Raw genomic sequence first — 24838 nt, 5'->3', positions numbered from 1 at the left:
GAAGCATTTCATCAGCATTTCATCCAACTCGTAACCAAGCAACTTCACGGCTCCTTCCTTGAGCTTGGTTCTTCTCCCATGATGCACTGGGGCGGCCTTTAAAAGCGCACGCACACAGCGCTTCTCTCCGGGCAGTAGCAGTGCTGCGGTGTTTAACACGCAGGTCGAAAACGACGCTGTCCACAAACACGTCCTCAGTCCAGCCGGCACAACATCCCCTGCGGTCGGATTGGGTTACGGATGGTGAATTACTCTGTGGAGCTGCTGCTGAATAGTTATTGTTTTGGTTGTCAGAGGAAAGACAGGACTCTGTTTGATTCTCAGGAGAACATGCGCGACACCGAGGACAGGTGAGAGGAGAAGGACCTCATTCTGTCCTAATTATACTCTAAGGAGTTTGGAATCATTTATTAATATTTTATTACTCATGCTTATTACTGAAGGACTGAATGTTAGGGTTTTTATAATAATCACTGAGAGGTATGCAGGCTGTTATTCATCTTGGCCTGTTGTTGTTGTTGTTGTTGTTGTAATTTTCCTTTATCACAGGACATGACATTACTGACATACACTGTATGTCAAGATAACAAATCATTATTCCTGATCAATGGGGAAGGATCTGTCTTAGACTAAAGCATCAAATAATAATAATAATAATAATAATAATAATAATAACTCTTCTCTGCCTCCATTATCCGTTTCTAAGTGTCACAGTAATTCCTAATACCCTAGAATATAGTCCTCTGACTCTCAGGCTTGCAGTTTAATCTTGTCTGTAGACTGCGAGATATCAGGGATTACTTTGGGATTAATCTGTTTTAAGCAGGAAGAGCACAGAACTGTGCTGACTGCAGAGGAGAGGAGGATCAGCTGATGCTATTCTCAGCCTCGGAATGATCGAGACACATCACGATAGATACAGTTTTGCACGTACGTGAGACCCGAATGTCCGAAAAAAAAAAAAACCCCGTCATGTTCCATTGACTTCCTGTCGATTAAGATAGAAACGTATAAAATGTCATATTTCTGGAAGACTTTCTGTTATGCCTAGGCAGGTAACAGGTAGACGACGATGTGCCACATCCAGCTTGGTTGATAGATACAGGGGATAGATGGATTGATAGACCCGGCTGGCCATGCCGCTGACAACACTATAATTTGTGATTAGGCCATGTCCTTTCCAACAGGTGCGAGGTTTTTTTTTTTAAAAAAAAATAAATAAATAAAAATAATGTTCTTATGACCTTGTCACCTTATCGTGACTCTGCATTGCGTAACACGTTTAATCCTTGGCGCTGTGGTTGGAATCGACACGTTTTCACGCTCGGAAAGTTGATCCGATCTTGAGATGGCTTCGTTTTACTCTCGTGCACTCTCAACCGTCTTTCCTGTCCAGTGATGCATCTTGAAGCATACACCTTGCTCACGTTTTCATACGGAAGAGACATGATACAGGTACAAGAGACCTATCATTGTAGGTACCGTCGCAGTGACCTGGACATGAGACGGTTTCTAAAACATTAGATGATTATTCCGTGAGCACGTCTTGAGTATCCGATGCTGTCATTTTCTGTACGGTTTTCTAGCACAGGAGCTTCGAAGCTCTGAACGGTTCGCATTTCCAGCCTGTTCCTTCACACAGAGCACATTCTGGATTTTGTGCGACTGGGCCCAAAGCTTGAGATCTGTAAATAATGCACTCCAGGAGCTGCCGTCCGTCATGCGTCTCGTCTGTCTGGATTTAGAAGCGGTCAGGATGGGTATGTGTGGGTTTTTTTTTTTTTTTTTTGTTAAAATCGCGTGAAGTCGAATTCTGGAAGTGCTCGCTGTATGTCGAGAATATGCTGAAAACATTGCGGTAGGCGTTAGAGAGAGGTTGGCAACCCGGGCTGCCGCAGTTGAGCCCCATTTTCCTGGAAGACTTTTGGGTTTCCTGTTTTGGAGCTGAACCTTTCCTGGCGCGCGCGCGCGCTCTCTCTCTCTCTCTCTCTCTCTCTCTCCATTATGGCCTTGTGGACATGGCATCATTGCAACAAACATCGAAGCATATCGAGTACTCGGATCCCATTTTACACGTGATCGCTCAATTAGAAATCCTTTAAGTCCTCTGGGCTGGTGAGTTTGCATGACGTCACCTCAGCATTTGATTCTGCTTCTCTTGCTTTCGGTTTTGTTTAATAGCCCACCGACGAAACAAAACAAAACAAAAGCCAGTCATGATTGAGAAACGGGTGGAAACATTTTTAGCTCAATCTCAATAGCTGCGTCTCCGCTGCTTCAGTTCATCACCTGTCTTCCTACTGTAAAGTGGGAGGGGATAACCGGAGACACAGTTTGGAACAGGTCTAAAGTGTTGAGCTAGCGCTGCTGAGGGGAGGCGGGAGTCGGAATGTCAGAGGGTGAGGAGTGTTGGCTTTCAAAACAAGCTGGCATTGCAGCCCGCGCCACACGCAGCGCTATAATAGGCAACATGGAAAAACGGTGCAAACTAGGTAGTCTAAACTCGGACTACTGATCCGACGAACGTCTGAGTTTTTCCTCCCGCATACCAGGTGAAGTGTGCAGTTTTACAAGAACATGTGGCACACGATGCTTTAAATCCCTAAAGCATTGAAAAGAAATCACTAAAGCAAGTATCAGCTGAGATCGCATGATGTTACACTGCATAATGAGTTTGTTTTCCATCTCATCTTCTCTCTGTGCACACCAGGTCGTCGTGGCTACCTGTCCGGTTGCCAGGGTATCAAAAGTGCAGCTCCTCCTTTCCCTCGCCTGGCTCTCGTTCCTCCAAAAAAACAAAGTGTTTCCTCGATTTGCACTTCCCTCACACAGCCAACAACAAAAAAAAACAAAACAAAACAAAAGCTTGCCGTCTTTTCAGACCGAGTGGCTGCGGTTCAGTTGATGCATAATAAATAATTCAAATCGTAATTTGCTTTTTGTTTCTTTTTCACATTTCCCACAAGCCCTTCAGTGACGCTGGTGGCATTAGACTGCCCGGATAAACAACTTTTTATAAAGCCACCTGCTGGTAAAGAAAGTGGAAGCTACTTTGGTGGAAAGTGGAACCCAGAGCTGAAACCCAAACCGCCCAAAGGTTAGCGCGCTATTCTGAGACTTGTTTACAGATCACGCGCTTGTTTGCACGGTGTATCTCGACCAAACGCCAGCGCCCCGCTCTCGATTCCTCTTCGCACCCGAGCATGAGGCGTTTTTTCCTGATAGAAAGCGAAACATTCCTGCTAAGCAGAAAAGATCACATTAGACCTCTCTATGCTGAGTATGATCAGCAGTGTGCAAACTTCCTGTCCGTCCTTCCTGTTTGAACATTCAGCAAAAACATTCACACTCGTTTCCTCGATTTCTAGCCTAAACGTCTGGCGTCCGGTCACTTCACGTTGGTCTGTAGTGATGTAAGTATGTTCCGCGGCTCCTTATCAGGAGGTCTGTTGTTAATGCTGCCGTGCTGTGTGGTAGCGATCTGGGCGAGTTTTCACACTCGGAGCACAACGCAGCTGTCCGTAGGGCATCGGAGCACGGTGCTAACTCTGGAAAGACTTTGCTCAATTATTTTTTTCATACATTAAAATATCTTCGATCTTATATTTAGTTAGATTCAATGCTGTGGGACGTTCTCGAAACAAGTCAGTTCCTGTTATCACTTGCGTTATAGCAGCTGTAAACCAGTAGTTCCCTCACCAGCCTTTCTTCTTTTCCCGCTTTCTCTTGAAGTTAATAAGACGGAAAAACGTTACTGAAAGACCACAAGGCCCCCGGACAGGGACTTTCCAGTGTCTGAAAATGTAAAGGATCAGCCCAACTGTTATAAAGCACTGCTGCTGGAGAGTCTGTCCATAAGTGTTAAACGCTTATCAGAGCTCCTGTTGTAGAAAATGAACGAATCAGCACCTTCTGACCAATCAGAATTGAGAATTCAACAGTGCCGTGGTATTAAACGTTATTACTACACTATATGGCTAAAGGTTTGTGACCACCTGACCTTCACATTCATAAGTGCGTTTGTTGAACATCCCGTTCCAGATTTATGTCCAATTTGCTGTTATAATATCCTCCACTCTTCTAGGAAGGCTTTCCACTAGATTTTTTTTTTTTTTTTTTGGAGCGTGGGGATTTGTGTTCATTCAGAGAGTATTAGTGAGATCAGGTGCTGATGACCGAGAAGAAGGAGGTCTGGGATGCAGTCGGTGTTCAGTGGAGTTGAGGTCGGCGCTCTGTGCAGGACACTCGAGATCTTCCACTCCAGATTTGGCAAACCATGGAGCGCGCTTCGTGCACAGGAACATTGTGATGTTTGAGCCTGTTCGTTCAAGTGAAGGGAAATCTTAATGCTACAGCATACAAATACATTCTATACAATCGTGTGCTTCCAACACAGGCAACAGTTTGGGGAAGAAGCACATAACAGTGCTGTGAAAAAGTATTTCCTGATTTCTTCTGTGTTTGTGTAGATCTCATACTAAATAGGTTTGGATCTTCAAACAAAATACAACATAAACAAAGGTAACCTGCGTAAATACACAATATAGGTTTTTTTTTTTTTTTTTTTTTATTGAAGCAAAAAAAAAAACAAACTATCCAACACCTATCACACGTGAAAAACTAATTGCCCTCTTAAACTTAAAATCTGGTCATGCTACCTTAGCAGCAATAACTGCAACCGAACGCTTCTGGTAACTGGAGATCGGTCTTTCACTTACCTGTAGGACTAGGATTTACTCCTGCGCTTTGGATCGTCGTCTTGCTTACGGACTGAACACCTGACAATTCTCCTTTAGGATTTTCTGTTAGAGAGCAGAATTCATGTTTCCCTCAATTACTGCAAGTTGCCCACACCATCACACTACCTCCACCATGCTTGACCGTAGGTATGATGTTCTTTTTGTGGAGTTCTGTGTTTGGTTTACGGCAGATGTAACGGGACACCTGTCTTCCAAACAGTTCCACTTTCAATTCATCAATCCACAGAACATTCTCCCAAAAGGTTTGAGGATCATCAAGGTGTGTTTTGGCAAAGTTCAGACGATCCTTAATGTTCTTCTGGGTTAGCAGTGGTTTTCACCTCACCACTCTTCCATGGATGCCATTTCTGCCCAGTGTCTTTCTGATAGTGGAGTCATGAACAGTGACCTTTATTGATGTAAGAGAGGCCTGTAGGTCCTTTGATGTTGTCCTTGGCTCTTTTGAGACTTGCTGGATGAGTCGTCGCTGTGCTCTTGGAGGAATTTTGGAAGGTCGGCCACTTCTGAGAAGGTTCACTACTGTGCCAAGTTTTTCCCTTTGGAGATAACGGCTCTCACTGACTACGTTTACATGGACAACAGTAATCTAAAGAGTCCCAATTCAGAATAATATTAACCTTATTCTGAGTAAGATAATATTGTGATTAAGGTGTTTACATGAGTCGCTTTTGGAATACTCCTTTCATGTTCCTGTGTTACATGTTGTAGAACATGGAGTAATTAACGGCACACGTCATTGCGTCCCCACGCCACGCCGCCCGACGTTCCCTCCAGAATTTCATATATGGACATACAGTTGGTCTTCGTTATGGAACCGTATACAGTTTTGGGTGTTTCAGTTTTAATTTTACGAACGCTTCAAGTGCGGTTAATTATTTGTCATACTATACGTGCAAATAGACGACCGCTTGAAGCCGTGGGCTGCGTCCCAAACCGCGTACTTACCGTCTATATAGTAGCCGAAATGCGTGTATTTCTCCTAGTATATAGCAGGTAAGTACGCGGTTTGGGACGCAGTCGTGCTCTCTTGTTTGCCATCAAACGGTTGAGCGCTGCCGTGTGTGTACGTGTCCTGTCGCACAATGCGGTGAAAACTCTCACACGACGTTAATAGTGTGATTAAGGTGTGTACATGTCTGTAACGCACTTCGATAACGCGACTAAAACAGGAATACTCCACACGTCTTAATCCCATTTGTGTTTACTTCGAGTATGACTTTAATCGGATTAAGGTCGTCAATAATCTCTGTTTACATGCTAGTTTCTTAGTCAGAGTATCGTCTTGATCGGGTTAATATGGGAATATTGTCGTCCGTGTAAACGTACCGAGTGTGGTTCTTTGGAGGTTCATTTCTGGAATTTCTTTCAGCTTTGGCATAGGGTGTTACTGGGTAAGATCTTTTTAACCAGCTTCATACATTGAAAAAGTTGTGTTCCAGGGTTTGCAGTAATCAGGCCTGGTTGTGTCGAGTCCAGCTGAACCTCATTATGAATGCAGTTTCATAGATTTGGGGAGTTAATAACTATGGAGGCAAATGGTATTGGATAACTCACCCCCCCCCCTCCCCCCTTCAATAAATAACTATAATTTAAAAACTGTACTTTTATTTACTCAGGTTGCCTTTGTTTTATCTTAGATTTTGTTTTAACTTCAGAAACAATTTAGTACGAGATATACACAAAAACAGAAGAAATCAGCATACTGATGAATACTTTTTCACAGCACTGCCTGGGTGTGATGGTCAGGGGTCCACAAATATCTGGCTATATAGTGTATGTAGTGTCTTCTAAAGCGTCAAGGCAAAATTGTTCTGTGTTTTATGTAGCGCTTCTCTAGTGGGCTCCAGACTGCACTGCTCCAGGCAGCAGGCTCCAGGGCCTCTGTGGTGCTCCTGATGCCCCTCACCCACTAGCGAAGATCCCGAGTGGGCGAGGGACCGGAAGGGATCTCCCTCTCAGTGTACCTCTTCACAAGGTAAAACACACACACACACAATGGTGATTGATAAGGCAGCAAGCTGAGCTCAGTCAGCATGATTACTGTGCCCTGAAATGAACTGAGTACTAATACTACAACGTTTTTAACTGGTTTCACCAATATTCACTTGGTCAGACTAGAGCTGGGCGATATGACAAAAATATCATATCACGACGCTTGAGGACGTTTCTCCGGTACGCGCCGTGTACCACGTTATATAATTAAGCTAACAAACTGTCCGCAAACCAGTAGTAAAATAAACGAAAACCAGTTAAACGGATTTCGACGAGTCTTTTTGGTCACGCTTACGAAGACAAAGAAGATTGAGGAAAAAAATTCATAAAAAAAAAAAATACATTCAAACAGCATCTATACAGTAGCATATCATGTGTGATTATTAAAAACTTAAAAATACATCACCATACCAACGATATCTTAGAAAAGTGTATCACGTAATCATTCATCACGATATCGATGTTATACCGATATATCGCACAGCCCTTGGTCAGAGTACACTCAATTTATACATTTTTCGTAGAGCTGCCGAGGTTATGTCAGGCCTAAAATTCAATTCAGTGCGACTCTACATATTTTTGTCATCCCAGAGCTTATTAATAATCATTTTTTAATCAGATTTTTTCAGCACACACTCACGTTTGCGATGTACAGTGAATACACATGCCTTGCAGTTTCGTGTGTGTGTGTGTGAGTGTGTGTAAATGCATGGTTGTAGGTCAGGCATGTGACTGGCCTGGGGGTGCTCAGAGGGACAGGATCATACTGCATTTACACCTGTGACTGACACGAGCATGCTCTCACACACACACCCACCCACACACACACACACACACACACACACACACACACACACACACACACGTGCTTAGTCCTGTGAAAGGACCTATTGTTAAAGCAGATGCTGACTAGTTTTATCCAACACCGGTTCCTGTTACAACAGCGTAAACATTGCTATAGGAAGATGTATTCCTAGTGACGCGGTATAGATGTGTAGGTTTACAGTTTCGCTTTGCCTTTCAGGATGACAGGTTGACGGTGACTCGGTCGGGTGCGGTGAGTGGAAACCCCTCGATCCTGCACTTCCAGTACAAGCTGAACGAGCGGCGTTTCTCCTGCTGGGACACGGTGCTGGCAACCAACTGCCTTTATCTGGAGATCCCCAGCGGTGCACTGCCGGAGGGCAGCAAAGAGGGGTACGTACAACACGATTACACTGCTGCCTTTACCACTGTATGGGGAAAAAATCATTCATACAGCACGTGTAATGTTTGTGCTTTTTTTGTGGTTGAAATACAGGTGCGTCTCAAAAAATTAGAAGTTCATTTTTTTCTGTAATTTAATTCAAAAAGTGGAACTTTTCATATATTCTAGATTCGTTAGACATAAAGAGAAATATTTCAAGCCTTTTTTTTGTTTTAATCTCGATTACAGCTTACAGCTCACGGAAATCAAACATCCAGTATCTCAAAATATTAGAATAAAGAATTTATAATACAGAAATGTCGACCTGATGAAAAGTATGTTAATTTATGCGCTGATACTCGGTCAGGGCTTTAATACTTTTGGAGGAATTTCTGCATCAGTGCGGCGTGGCATGGAGGCGATCAGCCTGTGGCACTGCTGAGGTGTTCTGGAGGTCCAGGTTGCTTTGATAGCGGCCTTCAGCTCGTCTGTATTGTCGGGTCTGGTGTCTCTCAGAGATTCTCTATGGGGTTCGGGTCAGGCGAGTCGACTGGACAATCGAGCACAGTAACACCATGCTCACAGACCAGTCACTAGTAGTTTTGGCACTGTGGGCAGGTGCCGAGTCCTGCTGGAAAAGGAAATCAGCATCTCCATAAAGCTCGTCAGCAGATAGAAGCATGAAGTGCTCTAAAATCTCCTGGTAGACGCTGCATCGACTCTCGACTTGAGAAAACACACTGGACCAACACCAGCAGATGACATGGCAACCCAAATCATCACTGACTGTGGAAACTTCACACTGGACTTCAAGCAGCTTGGATTCTGTTCCTCTCCACTCTTCCTCCAGACTCTGGGACCTTGATTTCCAAATGAAATGCAGCATTGACTTTCATCAGAAAAGAGAAATTTGGACCACCGAGCAACGGAGCTTTTAGTAAAAAGGTGTTTTGAGTTAATTCGCTAATTAGAGTCTCCTCAGGTCGACATCTCTGTATTATAAATTCTTTATTCGAATATTTTGAGATACCGGACGTTTGATTTCCGTGAGCTGTAAGCCGTAATCATTAAGATTAAAACAAACAAAGGCTTGAAATATTTCTCTTTATGTGTAATGAATCTACTTTTTAATAAAATTACGGGGGGAATAAAACATCTAACTATTCTAATTGTTTGAGCTGCACCTGTGTAGTGAAACTCCAGTAGAGGTTTCAGTAGAAGACCGTACATCAGTAAATGAGTTGAAGTCTGTCAGGTTGAATGAGTTTGACCCAGTGTTGAGGTTAGCCTTCAGCTCTGCTACGTGAGTCACCGTATTAATGCAGCTTTGTCTCCTTTCGTGAACCGTAACGCTAATGAGATTCCGCTTATTAGAGTACAAGTCACACGTCCAGCAGTGATTCGTCGTTCACAGTCACCTTTGTGGAGTGTGTTCTGCGCAGCCGAAGAGGTCATGATCAGTTAGCGAGGGGCTAAATTAGCTCTGATGCAGCTGCCTCTGCGTTATGTAAGCTGGGGATTATGTAAAACTGCCAGTGCGTCATCCGTGTCCCTGTGTGTGTGTGTGTGTGCTTCCAGTCTTACCAGCCTGTTGGAGTTTGCAGAGGAGAGTCTGAAAGTCAGCTATGTGTTCCTGTGGTTCTACAAAACCAGGGAGGATCGATGTAAGACTTTTTTTCCCCCCTTTTCTTGCTTATATAAATAAAATAAAAAAACCTGTTTGTTTCTGGTTTGATCTGATCTTTTTTTGCGTGCGTGCGTGTGTGTGTGTGTGTGTGTGTTCATTGCAGTATTGATCACGAAGACCTTCCACTACATGGGTTTCGAGGTTGTGAAGCCCGGTCACCCTCTGGTGCCGACCCGGCCTGACCTCTTCTTCATGGTCTACTCCATGGACAACAGCAGCTCTGATGAGGAATGAGCGCTCAATGCTCTGAAAAAATGCCCCCCCCTCGATTCCCAGCTAGACCTTCTCGCTCTTTCTCCTTATCCTCCTCCACATCGTTGCCTATTTAACCCCATCCTCACTCTTAAATAAAGCGGGGGCTGGAGGAGTAGGAGTAGAAACGGAGAACGAATCCCACAGATCGGTCGACGTCCCCGGTTAGTCGGTGCTACATCCTGTTAGTTTGCACCAAGTCTATACTCCTTATATGTGCGGGCTGCTTTAGACAGGATATAGTTACGAGGAGAATCATATAAGGAAAAGACTTTGTTTAATAGATCGTAAGCCATTCCACATCAGGGTCATAGTGCAGCACAGGAATGATTTTTTTTTTTAATTACTCCTACTGTTTTACATCTCTCACTGTCCTGTCGGTCACCATTCCCTTATTTTGCATCGCAAGGTATAGATCAGGTCTCATAAATATTTATACGCCATAGTGTTAAATAACCCGCAGGTTTGCTTGAAGCTCTTCGGAGTAATGTGGAAAATGGCTACGCGAAGGCTGAACGACGCGAGTTATTTATTAACATCGGGACGACGGGGCTCCATTGAAAGGGGTCCACTATGATCGATCCTGGGGGTTCATATGACGCTACAACCCTTTCAGTGTAGCTCAGTTCAGCTTTAGATAAAATTAGGATCAGGTATGGATCGCGATGACATTTTTCAAATGATTCTACCGCTTAGAGAAGCAATTACGCAGGCACTTAAACCGACGACGAGAATCACGAGAGGTCTCGGACTCGTGCCATTTCAGAATCATCCCTTGTCCTTCGTATCGTGTTTTCTCCTGCGCCAGTCTTACTTCAGCTGCATTTAAGCCTCGTACAGTTTTGTGTTCATCGGTCGGATAAATAAACGTGGGTCCGTCGTCTCTCTAGCAAACGTACTTCTAGTCGTACGCGTGTAAACGGAACGTGCATTCTGGGTACATCGCGGCCGCGACGTCCCACACCTCTAAGCTGTCTTTCTTTATGTATTTAGTGAAATTGAGACAGTTGCCAAAGAAAATACCCCCCCTCCCCCTCCCCCCTCTTGAAGCTTACACATTTTCACCTTTAAAATTAAAAGTAGCACCGTTCAGGCTTGAGGCTGACCTCAAACAGTAGGTGAGTCTAAATACATTCCCCATAGCCGGAGCGTTCTGATCTCCTTTCCCCGAACACGGTCAGGCCTGTGGAAGCCGAGCGCAAGCCGAGCGCAAGCCGAGCGCAAGCCGAGCGCAAGCCGTGCTTCTCTGGGACTTTGGGTTGTGCATGTGTATATACAGTAAATCTTACATTTATAGAGTTCACTTTGAGCCATGACAATAAACTGTTATATAAAATAAGTTTCTTTTCATCTTTGGAGATTTTATTTTTGTTTATCTGCATTGATTGATTTTTATCTTGATTTTCTTTGTAGAATTAGGATTTTGTTTACTGTAAAAAAAAAAAAAATTATAAAATACATATATATACTTTTTTTTTTTTTTTAATAAGCAAGGACAGTCCACACATGTTTACCCAAACCCCCTTTTTTTTTTTTTTTTGTCCGAATAAAATGTAAAATATGATCTTTATGGGTGTCTTCCTATGACAGAATTACTCATTTACCCACATTATTTTTACTAACCGGGTTCCACGGCAGAACAAGTTCGTTTGTAGAGTTCGGTTTGGCAAACAGGAGAACGTGACTACAATGGAAGCACGAGGCTGCTGTAGCGTGTTCGGGAACACACTGCAGTCTCGGATCTCCTGGCACAGAGACTACACGACATCCAATCAGATCACACACACACACACACACACACTCGCACACAGAGCTGTGGTGTACACAGCGCATGGGCCTCTGATCTTGCTATTTTAGGAGCGCTGGACAAGCACATCTGTGCCGAATGCCTTCCATTTAAAATGCTTAACCTTCTATGTTCTAGAAGTCATTATAGCATGTACGTGACCTGGTTACCAGGTGGGGAGGAGGCCTGGTCGGCTGCTATTCTAATGGAGTCATGTGTTTAACATTAACTCGTCCGTCCGTAGCACTTACAGCAGTTACATCACACTGAACTCTTGTTGCTGGGTTACTGTGCAAACGTTCGTGTTTCTAGCTAGGACAGTGTGTGTGTGTGTGAGAGAGAGAGAGAGAGAGAGAGAGAGACATCTGATCTTTAAATTTTCATTGGCTTTATGTAACACCCTTTAGTTTGTAAAGGTCACGTGGTTCTCAGGAACATCTTCTATTACTGAGAGATTGGCATGCTGTCCTGAGAGGCTCAGCAGCAAACACACCCTGCAAGAGTCTGTGACTAATCTCCACTCAACCCGTATTCCAAATAAAACCACGCTCAACCTTTACTGATCCAATTCCTCCTGAAGATCATGAGACAGGCCGTCCCGTTAGACGCTATTCATTACGCATCACAGAGTCTGAAGAGGTACAGCCCAGGAGTTTTCATTTATCAACCGTGTATGTAAACACACACACACACACACATTTTCCTTACTGATTTCAGTGCTTACACGTTACAGAAAGGTAGCCCAGAGGAAAAGTACAGCAAAATAGTATACGATGCACATCTAAAGACGGACTGCTGAGAGTGGCGATTTAGTTTTAGTCGATCTCTGTGGGGTTTAGTCGCGGGTACACTTCAAAGAGAAACTGGAGTCTGGTCTGACATTTCCGAACCAAATATGACCCAAGTCGTACGTGTATTCACGCTGCAGTACGTCACATTTAGAAAAATGGCTGTACAGAAATTAGGGATTTAAATTAAAAATGAATTCGTGCTATAGGAGAGACACGCGGCCATAAATCCTAAAAATAAATAAATATAAAAAATTTTGTATATTTCCCATGTATATAACTTGTAAAAGTGCCAAATGAATATTTTTTTTATTTGACTCTTTTTACTTTTGCGAATGCTGCTCAACTTTTCAAAAGGGAAGTTGTTTAACATTCGTGGAAATTTGGGGAGGAGTTTCTTGGGGAGTAGCTGCGTACGAGCAGAGCAATTCAGAACGCGTGGGATTGACCGAGCTTTATTGCGTACAGGTTTTTCTGCACGAATTTAGACCTTGTTCTACGCCTGCTTTGATGAACGAGACCCCTGGGGCCTGTACCGTGAAGCTAGTTTGACAAACTCAGGGTTACGGGATTAGTTTCGAGGTGACAAACCAAAGCAAAGCAATCTAATCAGGCTTTATTGGTACCATGACGCTGGTTATGAACATACTGTCAACTCGGGCTTTGATCCTTAAACTATGATGAGTCCACGAGCGCGTGCACATGAACCTGTGACGTCGGCACCGAACAGCCAATAGCGTTCAACATGGCAGGGGGGGCAGGTGTGCATACATCCAGTTAAAAAGCAAGAAATTATTTAGCAGAAATATGAGGAATTTAAACCTACACTAACCGCCAAAAGCTCAGGAACATTACTGATTGTGTAAATACACAAGTTTACTTTTGTAGGTTCACGAGAATAAACAGATTGAACACTTATAACCCCGACATCTTTCATGTCGTCATTTCAACTGTTTTAATGAAATGTTTCTCAGTGAAGTGCTCTTCTTACAGTTTGCACCGGGGAGTTGAATTAGTTGCGTCACTTATGTGTCACTTTGCTGACACCTGATTGGTCCAAGTTGGGTTTGAGTTCTCTTACCCAGAACATATCCTACCCCGGAGCAGGTCAGCCATGGAGCGTAAGTTACTATGGCGATAAACTCCGGTCAAAGTCGAGCCACTTTCATCGTACCTAAAACCCAGGGTTGGTACAAACTAAACTGAAACTTCCTTAATTGGCTAGCCACCTAAACCAGCTTCATGGTACTGATCCCTGGTCCGTTACCAACTAATCCCGGATACATTTAGATGCATAAATTATACACACTGTTCACACACACACACACACATCTTTTAGTGCTCTGTGAAACTCAGAACCATCCAGACACCAATCACCGTGTTGTGTTTATTAAAGAAAAAAGATAAAATAAAAATCAGACATACAGACAGGACCGAGTGTTGTACTACGAATTCAACTCCACTTTTTTTTTTTTTTGGATTTTAAAAAGGAGGAAGTGCAGGTTTCTCATTTGTCTTTCTCTTTCTGTTCTTTCTCTTTCTTGTCTTTCTCCGCCTTGGCCTCCTCTGCTTCGTGCTTCTTGATCAACTCTTCCACCTCTTTCTGTTTGAGAACCTTGATTCTGGTCTTACCGTTCTCTCGCGTCAACGTGGCGATCTCGACTAGACGAAACACAAAAGGAGGAGGCGTGGAATCAGCAGGAGAGACAAAACCGGCTAAAGATATCGAGCATAAACTATTGATTTGACGCGTATGTTATAGAGACAGTAGGAAACTCGGGATGCTGTTACACCACCTCAAAAACCTACAGAGCTGCACGTGTGGGATCGGACACGGCTACAGGCACGGCTATGCATAATGAATTCTCAGGCATCTCAATTAACTCGTCTAAGAGGTATCTGTGTATTTTCCATTCCATCACACACACACACACACACACACACACACACACACACACACACCTTTCTCTGCAGAGAGCTTGCTGACGTCCATGGTCTTGTTGAGCACTTTAACAGCGAGCGCGAGAGCTGAAGAGAGCGTCATCTCTCCCTCTTTAAAGTCCTGCTTCAGCATTGACACAGCGGCCTGCAACACACACACACACACGTCCAGACGCTTATATTAGTTGATTCTTTATATTTATAAATAAATAAATAAACATTTTAAAAAAAAACAACAAAAAAATATATACTACCAGTCAAAAGTTTTTGGACACTCGGCTGAAATGTTTCACATGATCTTAAAAAGCTTTCGATCTGACGGTGTGTGATTAAATGTTTGAAATCGGTGGCGTAGACAAAAATATAAACGTGCCAACGTGTTCATTTCTTTCATTCGAAAACGTATTTTATTTACAAAAAAATATCTTATTTAAACGGACGACTCGGAGCGAAATATTCCGAAAAGCAGCCGATAAGAGTCCGGCGTCGGCGTGAACTCCTTTAATACTGTTTAAAAAGCATCTCGGGGAAATTCCTCAAGAAATCAGTCGAGAAAACGCCGAGAATACATTTCTGTAAATTCTAGGTGAAGAGGGCGTCGACTTTGAAGATGATAAAATATTAAATCATTTTGATTTATTTTGGATTTTTGAATCCGAACATAATTCCCAGAAACTCTTTTGTGTTACTCCAGAGTTTATTATTCTTCTAAAATGTGGGGGAAAATAAAAATAAAGAAGGAGTGTGTAAACTTTTGACCTGTAGTGTAAATCTGGCAAGAATGAAAAGATTTTAACAAAAACAAGAACGTAATGAAACTGCTTTCAGAATCAAGATTTATTCATTCATTTATTTATTTTAGCTCGCTGTTAGAAACAGACTGGGACAGAATGTTCTGGAATGCACCGACTGGCATCGCTGAGGCTCTCACACCCCCTAGTGGCCAACACTTCACAATCAACTAAGTGTACAGTGCTATACATTACATATTATGGATCATTATCAGTCACTGAATGTCCTTTAGTAAGCGCCGAACTGTTTAAGCTGTTTAAATATTTCTTTATTGCCCCATTCTGAATAAACTCTAGAGACTGTTGTGTGTGAAAATCCCAGGAGATCAGCATTTACACTCGAACTTAGGGCTGGGCAATATGACAAAAATATCATATCCCGATACTATGATACACGATGCGCATCCCGATATATAATGTATCTAAAACTGTCCACAAAACAATAGTAAAATAAAAATAAAAATTTTAAATGGTAAACTGAGCTTGACAATATTTAAAGTAAAACAGCATCCATTCAGTACCATTTAATTTGTAATTACTAAAAATGTAAAAAAAAAAAAAAAATACATCACCATACCAACGATCTCAATAAATAGAGATATAATATAGATACCGTGATAAACGATTACGTGATGCACCTTTCTGAGAGATGATGATATTTTTGTCATATCGCCAGCCCTAGGGTGAAGCCTGAAACGTGTCAGGATTAATCAATTAGATATGATTTGGACTAGAGCTGCAAAAACTAATCATTAAATCGATAAAGAAAATCGTTGTCAATGAATGTCATTATGGATTAGTTGGTCTGCATTTTTAAACATGGGGCGTGTTTACTCCCTACGTTACTTCTGTTCTGAAAACACGCTTCGGAGAGTAAATACTAAAGTCGTGTCCCAAATGAGGTACTGTACACTTACACTATACACTATGTACTCTACCGTCTAGTGTGTGGATTTTAGAAAGGTAATATCATCTCAAATATAACACGAGCGTTTTTGTTTTTTTTACTAACCGGAAGTATAAGCCGCTTCCTAGTCGACGGCACATGACATCATACGCACGTAATGCGACGCCGCTAGCTTTAGCAGATACCCAGAGTCACCGGCAATGACTTTCTTCAGTTTACTGTTTCTGTCAGCGTTACCCTTTTATTCCCAACATGACCTCAGTCTTTATTCACAAAAATCCTATCATTTCGGGTAAAGATTTTCGCATCCTGACGTAAACCTCGACTCGATCGACTTCAGCTCGTATAATCTGCATGAATTACTGCACTTTTCTATCTGGAATATACTGTTGAGTTTAAATTGCTTGTTTTTATTATGTTTACAGTGTTTCTTTTATTTTCAAGTAACGCCAGTTCCACGCAAACACCTGGTATGTTATTTTAGAGCGAAAACGTCGACTCGCAATAAGCAAAATCATTTTTCCACCCAACAGTATGACACGTCACAATCTGCCTAGTGCCCTACATGCATAGTGGAGAAAGGCATTTCAGATCCGAAACACGTCTGAAATGCAAAACACACTTATATACAGACTTACCTCAGTCTTACATCTAGAAACCTGGAGGATCCGCCTACTCTGCTGTTTCTTTCACACGCCTGCATTCCTACTACAGTGCAAGGGCAGCACTTACCGCGCTGTTGTTGCCGATGCAGGTCGCCTTCCAGCCTCCGTAGTTTCCACTGGGGTCACTCTGGTACAGCTGGAAGCCATAGTGTTTATCCCAGCCCATATACAGCAGAGACACACCGAATGGTCTTTTCCCTACAAACACACACACAGAGCAGAAGCAGCGTTTGCACCTCAAGCTTTACTCCTCAAGATTTAACAGAGTAATGTTTCTCCAAAAGATGAAGGCGATACCTCCAAACTGTGTATAGGCTTGTTTGATGTCACACAGAGCTGTAACCAGCTGTTCACAGGGGATGGGCTCCTGGTACTGGAGGAGATACCTGTGGATACACACACACACAAATAGCTTTCTAGGGTGAAATATTTACAGATTTTTACCCAGGCCATTGCGAGCTGCATCGTTCAGTGGTGAAGTAGAGCTCGACTGATAAACTGATTGATTCCACACCGAGAGTTTTTCCCGGTTGCGTCCAGGAGCAGCAGAGAAGGGTCCGCTATCATTATACAGTACGAGAGCGGCCTCTAGAGGCCGAAATAAAAACTATCACTGACTAATTTTGTTGCTATTTGAAGTAATTCATTTTGGATGTCTCTATTTTTTACGAGTTATTTTGTATTGTTGCTTTTTGGTTCAGTCTGGATGTATATATTTTATTTACTTTAATATTTATTAACAGTTAATATGTTAATATTTATTTCATTTAAAAACGTACAGTACATTATCATGGTACAGTCAGTACTGTTTGTTTTTGTAATAAACTTCAGCAATGTTTTACTTTGAGTGTTATGTTTTCATTCAGTATCAGTTGTAAAGACGAACCGATTAATCAACCGATATCGACAAGTACCAGCCAACTTATTGATCCACAGTATCGGTAAAACACACTAATCGCTCGACCTCTATGGGGAAGTGCTGTTAGTCATATACAAGTGGACTAAAATATTTGACCCATTCTGATTTCTCTCACCTCTGTGCGATTAGCCGCAGTTCATTTGTGAGGACGTTGGCATCAGACGTGATTCCTGCTACGCTGCATGCCATGTCTCTGTAACACAGCAAAATGATATATATAAAAACAATGCAGGGAAAGAAATCAGGCTTGTGTAATATAACCATATTATCATCTCTACACTTATACGAGTTATCCCTCAACAATACTTCAAAAGAGCGTATTATTCTCCATGATAAAACAAAAAAATTCATCGGCACATGAATCTGGAATGATCTACGTAAGTGTTTTTCACTCTCCGATATTTTATCGGACGCTTCCTGGAAGCCCCGCGCCCCCTCGCTTTCCGTCACAGTAAATGGAGAATATTTTGAGCTCGTTAATGTGCAATAATCTATTAAGTGTATGTTCGACCTAGCTAACATTAAACAACGACCAAATTATTAGGAACCCCATTCTAAAACTGGTTAACATTTTGTATTCGGAGATGCTTCTCTGTTCACAGCTGTTGTAAAGAGTGATGTGGGTTGATACGAGACTGTCCGTTCTCCTTTGACCTCTCTCATTAACAAGGTGTGTCCACTCACAGAGCTACTGCTTACTGGGTGGAGCTTTATTTATTTATTTATTTATTATTCTCTCCCCGCAACATTCTCTATTATAAAAGTTTAGACGGTTGTTGAAATCTGTGAAAACCCCCGGAGATCAGCAGTTTCTGGAAAAAAAAACCCCTCCAGGATTTCATGATTTTGTGAATGCAGAAATTAGCGCAAAATCAAGCGACCACAACAATATTCGGAGGAGCTTGCAAATTTTTCCACAGATTTGGGTCGAGACGCGCCGAGCTGCTGCCTCATGGTACCCTGATTAGATATTTGCATTTCTGTACAGGGGGGTTCCTAATAAACTGGACAGTGAGTGTATATTGAACATCAGTTCAAGATGATCATCAGTGATGGCACCGAACAATTTTGGTAAAGCTGCATATCAGGTTGTTTTTTTTTTTGTCCGAAGGAGAAAACAAAATGACGATTTTGACCAAAAAAAAAAAATTATTAAACGTTAATGATGATTATAATTAGAAAGTTATAAGATAGGCTATGCTGTTTTTATTTCATTTTGACCTTTCGCTCTACACTGATCAGGATCAGAAAATGTCGGTCGTGTGAACATGATAAAAAGGACTATATGGTAAAAAGTCATAGTATGTTTTTTTTCTTTAAACCATGTATTACTGCAGAATCTCTTAAAAATCCACCATCCAGCTGAGTTTTTGTGATTCACACAGCTGGTAATATTACACCTCCTTACTCAACTTAAACCTGACATGGTGGAAATGCTCGTTTTCCTCTCTTTATTTAACGGCTCGGGATGATTAAATCACTTCTTGTGATATTTTCAAATGGAAATTCGCAAGACCGTAAAACCAGGACTGGAGGGCGATTGGAGCTATACCTGCGTGTGGCTTGTTAGACGTGTTCACTGGGACACCTTGAAAACCTCCAGCTGAGTGGAATAAAATGGACAGAACCCGAATCCGAAGACTAATAAGGGACCTTATTAAATACAGACCGAGTACAGACTTACTCGTTAAGTTTGTAGATCTTCTCTGAAAAAAACACCTCATCCAGCAGCTTGTGGATGTTCCTTCTCTCCGCCGCCAGCAGCACGCCGTCGTTGGCTAAAATCCCTAAACAGGTTCCAGCGTGACCAATAGCCTCCATGGCATATTCCACCTGATAGAGGCGCCCTGTTAAAGACGGAAGAAACGGGTCCGTTAACGCGTTCACCAATCATCGCATTGAATAAATGTTCTTATGTATACATCCTGACATCCTGAGTGCTTTTCATTGGCATAAGATCATACAGGTCCTAGATTAATTATTCACCATGGCTGTGCAGGGTCTGTGGGGGGTGGATACTATCTTATTACATCTAAAGTGTTGATAAGGAATGGATTTCTGACAGAACCATTAACTGGGTTCTTTATAACATTAAGCACAAGATCTCCTGATCTTAGTGTCTTAAACTGCCACCAAGTACTCATTTATAAATCATACTGACCTTCAGGGGAAAAGATGGTGGTTCTTGAATCATATCTCCGAGACTACAGAGAGACAAACACACATTATCAGGACACACACACACAGTGTCTGAGAACCCTAATTATACCCTTTGGCAAGTAAACAATAAATAAATCACACTTGATACTTCAATCTTGACTCACCATGGCGACTTCTTATTATAGAAATCCTGCAAAAACCCAGAAAAGAAATCAGGAGCTGCTGTGTGAAGAAATCACAATGACAATACACCGGAAACAGAAACAGAAAGCAACTCGGCTAGCTAATGAGTTAGCATTGTAAACATGCTAGCTAGCTAGCTTGCTAACATTGCTGACTAAAGTCCAGTGCGATATACAACTCAGGTCTTTCTAACGGATATCACAATGATTCTGGAGTTCTTATACTGCAGCAGAGTGAGATTAATCCAGAGGAGGCGTCTCAGTGGACCGGAAGTGAACAGGCTTAGCGAGCATGAAGCAGCAACTTTTACTTCTAGCGCGAGGAAGAAATAAATACGTGTGCGTCTATATATATATACACCTCGCGCGCACACATATACGTAGCAGTAAACTCATATCAGCTCGGCCTTTATTTTAATTTTGTGTTAAAATGATCTCCGAGTGTAGTTAACTATAACAAACATTAGTGAGTTACCTGACAGAGTGCTGTTGCTGTTCTGACCGGCGGGGAAGATGCACTTCGCAGCAGCGCCCGTGTTTCACACCTAAGCGCTCACAGCGCCACCTAGCGTCCGGAGGCTGAACTACCGGCGTGACTCGCACTACATATTACATACACTGCCTGACCAAAACAAAAACAAAAAAAAAGTCTCTGTTTGGTTTTAAATAAGCAAATACTTAAGAGCCTAAGATTGGATCATTATTGCAGTGATTAATATGTTTCAGCTGGCAACAATTCTTTTAACCCTTACTGATGCAGTGTGTAGCTTCTCATTTCTTAAACAACCATATCAGAAGACATATACCGTGGTCGTGGAAAAGAAGTTACTGTGTTTCAGAATAGGCAAATTATTGGCCTACATCAAGCAAAGAAAACAACTAAGGAGATTGCTGAAATCCGTGGAATTTGGTTAAGAGCTGTCCAACACATTTTTAAATCCTGGAAGGACAGCTGTGAACTTTAATGTCAACTTTTGAGGAAGAAACTTGGTCGTAAAAATTTTTTTTAAATCTTCAAAATTTTGAATGACCGTGATCAGAGATCTTTAAAATGTTTGGTGAAGTCACGTCGAAATCAGTCGACAGCAGAACTCATGGCTATGTTTAAAAGTGAAAGTAAGAGCATTTTCACATGCACAATGCAATGAGAATTTACAGGATTGGGACTAAACAGTTGTGTGGCCTAATCAGTGTGAGGCTAATCAGATTAAAACAATTTTATTGTTCAGAGCAAAAACGTAACTTCAGTTTGCTAGGGAGCATAAAGATGGAACTGTAGAGCAATGTAAAAAAAAAGTCATGTGGTCTGATATCTCCAGATTTAACCTACTCCAAAGTGATGGGTGTGTCAGGGTAAAAAGAGAAGCACATGAAGCGATGCAACCATCATGCACAGGGCCTATTGTACAAGCCTCTGGAGGCAGTGTTATGATCTGGAGTTGCTTCAGTTGGTCACGTCGAGGCTCAGCAACATTATGCAACAATAAAATGAACTCAGCTGAGTACCTGAATGTACTGAATGACCAGGTTATCCCATCGGTGGATTATTTCTTCCCTGATGGCACAGGCATATTCCAGGATGACAATGTCGAGCTTCATCGGGCTCAAATTGTGAAAGAAAAAAAAAAGCCCAGCTGCGAGGGGACGGCACAGAGGTGAGTGTGGCTTTGGGCTGCGTGGGGACAGAACAGATGTGAGTGGGGCTGCTGGGCTATGAGGGTAATGCACAGAGCTGAGTGGGGCTGCTGGCAGAGAGGGGAGGGCACAGAGGCGAGTGGGGCTGCTGGGCTGCAAGAGGACGGCACAGACATGATTGGGTCTCCTGGGCTGCAAGGGGACATCAAAGAGGACAGTGTGGCAGCAAAGGGACAGAACAGAGGTGAGTGGGGCTGCTGGGCTACGAGGGTACTGCACAGAGGTGAGTGGGGCTGTTGGGCAGCGAGTGGATGGCGCAGACATGAGTGGGTCTCCTGGGCTGCAAGTGGACTGCACAGAGGACAGTGTGGCAGCGAGGGGACAGAACAGAAGTGAGTGGGGCTGCTGGGCTGCGAAGGGAAGGCACAAAGGTGAGTGGAGCTGCTGGGCAGCAAGGGGACGGCACAGAAGTGAGAGGGCTGCTGGGCTACGAGCGGATGGCACAGAAGTGAGTGCGGCTGTTGGAATGCGAGTGGACTTCATAGAGGACAGTGTGGCAGCAAGGGGAAGGCACAGAGGTGAGTGCGGCTGCTGGGCAGCGAGGGGACTGCACAGAGGTGAGTGGGGCTGCTGGGCAGCAAGGGGACTGCCCAGAGGAGAGTCGGACAGTGAGAGGACGGCACAGAGGAGAGTGGCGCTGCTGGGCAGTGAGGCAACTGCACAGAGGAGAGTGGGGCTGCTGGGCAGTGAGGGGACTGCACAGAGGAGAGTGTGGCAGTGAGGGGACTGCAAAGAGGAGAGTGTGGCAGTGAGGGGACTGCAAAGAGGAGAGTGGAGCAATTAGGGGACTGCACAGAGGAGAGCGGGGCTGCTGGGCAGTGAGGAGCCTGCACAGAGAGGAGTGAGGCAGTTAGGGGACTGCAGAGAGGAGAATCGGGCAGTGAGAGGACGGCACAGATGAGAGTGGGGCTGCTGGGAAGCGAGGGGATTGCACAGAGGTGAGTGGGGCAGTGAGTGGACTGAACAGAGGAGATTGGGGCTTCTGGGCAGTGGGGGGCCTGCACAAAGGAGAGTGGGGCAGCTGGGCAGTGAGGGGCCTTCTCAGAGGAGAGTGGGGCTGTTGGGCAACAAGAAGGGGGCACAGAGAAGAGTGGGGCAGTGTGGGGACTGCACAGAGGACAGTGAGGCAGTGAGGGGACAGCAAAGTGGACTGTGGGGCAGCAAGGGGACTGTGAATGCTGAAAAGGAAGGGAACCGTTCAGCGGACAGTGGGGCAGTGAGGGAACTGCACAGAGGACAGTGGGGCAATAAGGGGACTGCACAAAGGAGAGTGGGGCAGTGAGGGGACTGCACAGAGGAGAGTGGGGCAGTGAGGGGACTGCACAGATGAGAGTAGGGCAGTGAGGGAACTGCACAAAGGAGAGTGGGGCAGTGAGGGGACTGCACAGAGGAGAGTGGGGCAATGAGGGGACTGCATAGAGGAGAGCAGGGCAGTGAGGGGACAGGACAGATGAGAGTGGGGCAGTGAGGGAACGGCACAGAGGAGAGTGGGGCAGTGTGGGGACTGCATAGAGGAGAGTGGGGCTGCTGGGCAGTGAGGGGATTGCACAGAGGAGAGTGTAGCAGTGAACGGACAGCACAGAGGAGAGTGGGGCAGAGTGGGGACAGCACAAAGTAACGTAGGGCAGCGTGGGGACTGCACAGAGGACAGTGGGGCAGTGAGGGGACAGCACAGTGGACTGTGGGGCAGCGAGGGGACTGTGAATGCTGTAAAGCAAGGGAACTGCACAGAGGACAGTGGGGCAGTGAGGGGACTGCACAGATGAGAGCTGAAACATGCTAGCAACATGCTAATTAATACAAGCAACATGCTAAAACATGCTAACAACATTGTCATTAATGTTAGCAATATGCTATAACATGCTAGCAAAATGCTAATTCATGCTACCAACATGCTAATTAATTCTAACAATGTCCTAAACATGTTATCATGTTAAATCATGCTTGCAATGTGCTCAAACATGCTAAAACATGCTAGTGACATATCAATTCTTGCTAGCAGTGTGCTAAAACATATTAGCACCATGCTAATCCATGTTAACAAAGTGCTAATTCATGCTATCAGTGTGCTAAAACATATTAGCAACATGTTAATCCATGTTAGCAGAGTGGTAATTCATGCTAACAGCATGCTAAAACATGCCAGCAACATGTTAATTCATGTTAGCAGTGTGATATAATATGCTAATTCATGCTATCAACATGCTAATTCTTGCTAGCAGTGTGCTAAAACATACTAGCAACATGCTAATCCATGTTAGCAGAGTGGTAATTCATGCTAACAGCATGCTAAAACATGCCAGCATCATGTTAATTCATGCTAGCAATGTGCTAAAATGTGCTAGCAACATGCTAATTCATGTTAGCATTGTGTTAAAACATGCTAATTCACCCTAGCAACCACCCATAACTTCCTAGCAACCGTCTAGCAACCACATAGCATCCACCCAGAACACCATTCAGATCACTCTAGCAAACGCCTAGCAACAACCTTGCAACCATTTAGAGCACCCTAGCAACCATTTAACATATTTCATAAGCCATATTTCAGCACTAGAACACTATGCTGACTCATGGTTTGGCTTTCTTGCAGTCACTTGCATCATGGTAGCAACTGCCCAGTGCCGAGTTTTACCACAGCAAGCACCACTCACATTTTCTTCAGGAAGTGTACATGTTTTCTTATTATATATATATTCTTCCACACAAAACTTGTGTGCGTAACTCGCCCCACACTGTTTTTCATAAATGCATGAAGGAGGTGTCAAATTGATTGACTTATTGATGAGAGGTGTGGTATGAAGTTTCTAAGTGATCAGAATTACAGAATTCCCAGTACGGAACCTCAAAATGGCCAAAAATTCCCATTCACTTGTATAAAAAATTTCTGACTGTTCTAACTCCTTGAGGTTTCAAGCTACTTACAAGAAGCTCAGCACGGTCCTTCAGACTGATCACACTGGTTAGGCTCTATTTATCTAGAATGATCGGACTCTCGCTATTCCCGTCGTGGATGATGAAAACTCCCATTCACTTACATCGAGGGAATGTTCAGAGCCTGGCTCCAACTGTCAAAACTCACACACATGCACACTGCAAGTATTGGCACCCTGCATGGCCAGTGTTA

At 43.5% G+C, this 24838-nt stretch overlaps 2 protein-coding genes across 4 annotated transcripts; one reads left to right on the top strand and one right to left on the bottom strand.

Moving 5' to 3' along the window:
• Positions 1 to 141: 141 nt before the first annotated feature.
• Positions 142 to 11447, top strand: oaz2a (ornithine decarboxylase antizyme 2a). The gene is given in 6 exon segments (XM_053641459.1): positions 142 to 350; positions 6587 to 6653; positions 6655 to 6735; positions 7777 to 7949; positions 9517 to 9602; positions 9729 to 11447. Coding segments are annotated over 6 exon segments (648 nt in total). The 5' UTR covers positions 142 to 240; the 3' UTR covers positions 9860 to 11447.
• A 2377-nt stretch (positions 11448 to 13824) lies between these two features.
• Positions 13825 to 20573, bottom strand: psma4 (proteasome 20S subunit alpha 4). 3 transcript variants are annotated; one of them, XM_053641456.1, is made up of 9 exons: positions 20492 to 20573; positions 19999 to 20024; positions 19836 to 19878; positions 19359 to 19521; positions 17790 to 17867; positions 17053 to 17141; positions 16823 to 16953; positions 14414 to 14537; positions 13825 to 14113 (listed from the first exon to the last, which is right to left on the bottom strand). In XM_053641456.1, exons 2-9 carry the CDS (start codon positions 19999 to 20001, stop codon positions 13959 to 13961), a joined length of 786 nt encoding a protein of 261 aa, XP_053497431.1. In that variant the 5' UTR covers positions 20002 to 20024; positions 20492 to 20573; the 3' UTR covers positions 13825 to 13958. The 3 variants fall into 3 exon arrangements, with proteins under 3 accessions (XP_053497431.1, XP_053497433.1, XP_053497432.1); XM_053641458.1 differs by having other exon boundaries at positions 19999 to 20056; positions 20492 to 20538; XM_053641457.1 differs by having other exon boundaries at positions 19999 to 20053; positions 20492 to 20537.
• Positions 20574 to 24838: the final 4265 nt, after the last annotated feature.

The sequence above is a fragment of the Ictalurus furcatus genome, chromosome 14 (assembly GCF_023375685.1).
Source record: "Ictalurus furcatus strain D&B chromosome 14, Billie_1.0, whole genome shotgun sequence".
In the NCBI taxonomy this organism is placed as follows: domain Eukaryota; kingdom Metazoa; phylum Chordata; class Actinopteri; order Siluriformes; family Ictaluridae; genus Ictalurus; species Ictalurus furcatus.
The sequence above is the reverse complement of the archived record's forward strand: the minus strand, read 5'-3'. Positions and strand labels throughout refer to the sequence as shown.

Bases quoted from the DNA above. Each gene is read 5' to 3' on its own strand.
- psma4 (XM_053641456.1), bottom strand. The intron at 17,868-19,358 runs GTAAGTCTGTAC...GCTGTGTTACAG, and splicing joins AAGATCTACAAACTTAACGA to AGACATGGCATGCAGCGTAG. The intron at 14,114-14,413 runs GTGTGTGTGTGT...TGTTTCGTCTAG, and splicing joins CAAGCTCTCTGCAGAGAAAG to TCGAGATCGCCACGTTGACG.